Source organism: Salvelinus namaycush, chromosome 5 (assembly GCF_016432855.1).
Source record: "Salvelinus namaycush isolate Seneca chromosome 5, SaNama_1.0, whole genome shotgun sequence".
NCBI lineage: Eukaryota > Metazoa > Chordata > Actinopteri > Salmoniformes > Salmonidae > Salvelinus > Salvelinus namaycush.
The window spans coordinates 46,567,293-46,570,740 of record NC_052311.1 but is presented as its reverse complement, the minus strand read 5'-3'; the positions used below and the strand labels follow the sequence as shown (position 1 = coordinate 46,570,740).

The following is a 3,448-nucleotide window of genomic DNA, read 5'->3' as shown; positions in this document are numbered from 1 at the left end:
TAGTCCATTCCCCGATGAATTTGGAAGGTGTTCTTAATGTTTTGTACACTCAGTGTAGCAGCATAGCAGGATATTAAATGTCTTTTTTTTTTCAACTACAAAATACCTTTATGAAACAATTCAAGTGTGAATCACTATTATATAGCCTGCCTGACCTTTTGAAGTGTATTTTTCATTAGGTCTGATAAACACAACATAATGCATGTCACATATTATTGTCATATTCTTCTATTTCTAATAACACTTTAAACACCTGAATGAAGTCCTCAATTTGCACCTCTCTTTTCTTTTCTACTGTTTTACTGTTCCTCTTCTTTCAAATGAATTTTATTCTGTTCGACTGCAGGTTCCTCACATTACATGTCAAATGAAAGCGTTGCTAATTATATGTCAAAAGAGGGCTAATTATTCCATTGGAAGGGTTATAATGAAGTCCTTTAGACAGAGGAATAGATACTGTAATGGCTCACTCCCTCATGTGGAGGGATTTCCCAGGTCAGACAAAGGGCTGTGCAGCCAGCCATGCACTTCCAGTAACTGTTCGTCCATGACTCCTGCTGTTGGGTAATTTCCACAATTCTTTCAGATTTCTACTGAGAAAATAAATGATCATCAATTTTCAGTTATCCACCCTAAAGGAAAGACAAAAAAACTATACAATTTCCCATTTTTGAAAACGGGAAAGTGGATTAGGTAATATGTGACCGGAATGCGCTCCATTGTCCAAAGGAGGGGGGGCAGGATTGCACAATAGTGGCCAAAGTGTGTATAAATACCAGTGCACCGCAGTCTCAACACGACAGAGAAGTCCCTCAACCGCTGACATCAAAAGGACAATCAATCAACTTTGGACTCGTCTAGTGCATTGAAAATTGTGCATTGGAGAGCGTCGCTTTTTGGGAAAATTGAAGAGTTCTGATCTTCTTCATAAACTGTCACTTCAATTCCAACTGATTTCAACAGGACTTTTAAATAGGCTAGAAGCTTCCTAACAAAACCCGAGAATGAAGGCCTTCAGTGTTGCAGTTGCAGTGGTGGTCGTCCTCGCATGTATGTTCATCCTTGAAAGCGCCGCTATTCCTTTCTCCGAGGTATGTCTAATTCTCCAACACTAACCCACTACAAACATGTGTGCATCGATTTTAGAAGTTGGTCATTGCTCATTTGTACATAATGTCTTTGCAGGTGCGAACGGAGGAGGTTGGAAGCATTGACAGTCCAGTTGGGGAACATCAACAGCCGGGCGGCGAGTCCATGCATCTGCCGGTACGTTCAATTGACTGAATGAATTAAGTAATTACCTTTAGCAAATTAACATCTAAGTGGTTGCGTTTCACCCTTGGAATTGAATTAGCCCACTAGCGCTAGTTGTTAACCGTTTGATTGTGAGCCGTTAGAGAGGGCTTCAGGGCGAGCAGTGCACAACGTGTTTGTGAAGTGGAGACTTGGACAGAAATACTTACCATATGCTTGTTCCCACCTTTTTCATTTTCTTTTCTTGGCGGGATACAGGAGCATTTCAGGTTCAAGCGTCAGAGCCACCTCTCCCTGTGCCGTTGGTGCTGCAACTGCTGTCACAACAAGGGCTGTGGCTTCTGCTGCAAATTCTGAGGACCTGCCTGCACTATAACCCTCTTATTAACTTATTGCCTTTAATTTCCCCCCTATTCTTATACATTTCTTTTGGACTCTGTAGAGAAGATGCAATCTCATTGACGTCTTTATCACGGCACAACCTCAGTCTTGTACATAAACGTTTTGTATCATGTTGTATATCTATTGTATAGCCTAATGACACAGGAAAAAGACATAGCCAATTGAAATAAGTGGGGATTTTTCTTTTCTATGATGTAAATTGTTTTGTACATTTTCTAGTTTGTACGTGTATGCAATATTTTCGTTCTAAGATGTTGTTGTTGTAGCTATGATAATGATTTGTTAAATCACTTCTTATAGCGACACTTTTTTTTATATAAATAAACACAGTCTTTGAATAACAAACATGGTTGTTTCTGAATTATGAATCTGCTATAGATGTGTACCCTGTGGCTAAATGTTCAGGCCTGATAGCCAGAGGCTTATTCAAATTAGCCACGTGGCTAGTAGTTCACCCTGGGGTCTGGGAATGGAATCTACGGTGCCTTCAGAAAGTATTCACACCCCTTGACTTTTTCCACATTTGTTGTGTTACAGCTTGAATTTAAAATGGATCAAGTTGAGATTTTGTGTCACTGGCCTACACACAATACCCCATAATGTCAAAGTGGAATAATGTTTTTAGAAAAGTTTACTTTTTTTTTTTTGTTTAAGCTGAAATGTCTTGAGGTAATAAGTATTCAAACCCTTTATTATGGTAAGCCTAAATATATGCAGTATTAAAAATGTGCTTAACAAGTCACATAATAAGTTGCATGGGCTCACTGAGTGCAATAATAATGTTTTAAACCCCCTAAAGTCGATGTCCGAACCCCAACGGAAATCCAAGCCCCCACGGGGGAAAAAATAGCATAATAAAATCCCCATAAAAATCTGTCAGTTTAAGCTAGAGATATGTTTTTTTGGATGCACCTCCATCCACTAAATCCGCCGATGTCGCACTTCCGCATCTGTGGTGAAAGGTGACAGAGCTATAGCAGTGTTTGTCAGACCATGAGACATCCCGAAAATTGGTCTTCTTACAAAATCCTCTGTTGTGAAAACTTTGGCCTTCAAACTATTATGACCCATCGATGGAAAGATGAGACTCTCACAAACATGATGATTTTCTCAATTTTTCTCAACAACCCCCATAAGCGTCTTGGGACTCGTCTGAAGTCGGTACAGCCAGTCTGCCAACTTCTGTCTGTAGCGTCTGAACCGTTTGGGCTAAAATGACCACTCCATGGAAGGTGAGACTAACAAACACGTACATGTTGGTTGCTTTAAGCTAGGACGCCCACAGGCCTCACGGGACTCATCTGAAGGTCCCCAGGTACCAGTTGAAAAAAATGTATGGAAGTACTATATATATGGAGATTGTTTAGTGCAAAAATAAGGGGTTAAATACATGTAAAAATATATACAATTGAAGTCATTAAAACTCATTTTTCAACCTCTCCCCAAATTTCTTGTTAACAAAATATAGTTTTGGCAAGTCGGTTAGGACATCTACTTTGTGCATGACATAAGTCATTTTTCCAACAATTGTTTACAGACAGATTACTTGACTTATAATTCACTGTATCACAATTCCAGTGGGTCAGAAGCTTACATACACTAAGTTGACTGTGCCTTTAAACAGCTTGGAAAATTCCAGAAAATTATGTAATGGCTTTAGAAGCTTCTGGTAGGCTAATTGACATCATTTGAGTCAATTGGAGGTGTACCTGTGGATGTATTTCAAGGCCTACCTTCAAACTCAGTGCCTCTTTGCTTGACATCATGGGAAAATCAAAAGAAATCAGCCAAG

At 39.5% G+C, this 3,448-nt stretch overlaps 1 protein-coding gene across 1 annotated transcript; it reads left to right on the top strand.

The window, feature by feature from the left end:
- Positions 1-786: 786 nt before the first annotated feature.
- LOC120048347 (hepcidin-like) lies at positions 787-2,001 on the top strand. Its single transcript, XM_038994244.1, has 3 exons — positions 787-1,091; positions 1,186-1,266; positions 1,513-2,001. Exons 1-3 carry the CDS (start codon positions 1,005-1,007, stop codon positions 1,609-1,611), a joined length of 267 nt encoding a protein of 88 aa, XP_038850172.1. The 5' UTR covers positions 787-1,004; the 3' UTR covers positions 1,612-2,001.
- Positions 2,002-3,448: the final 1,447 nt, after the last annotated feature.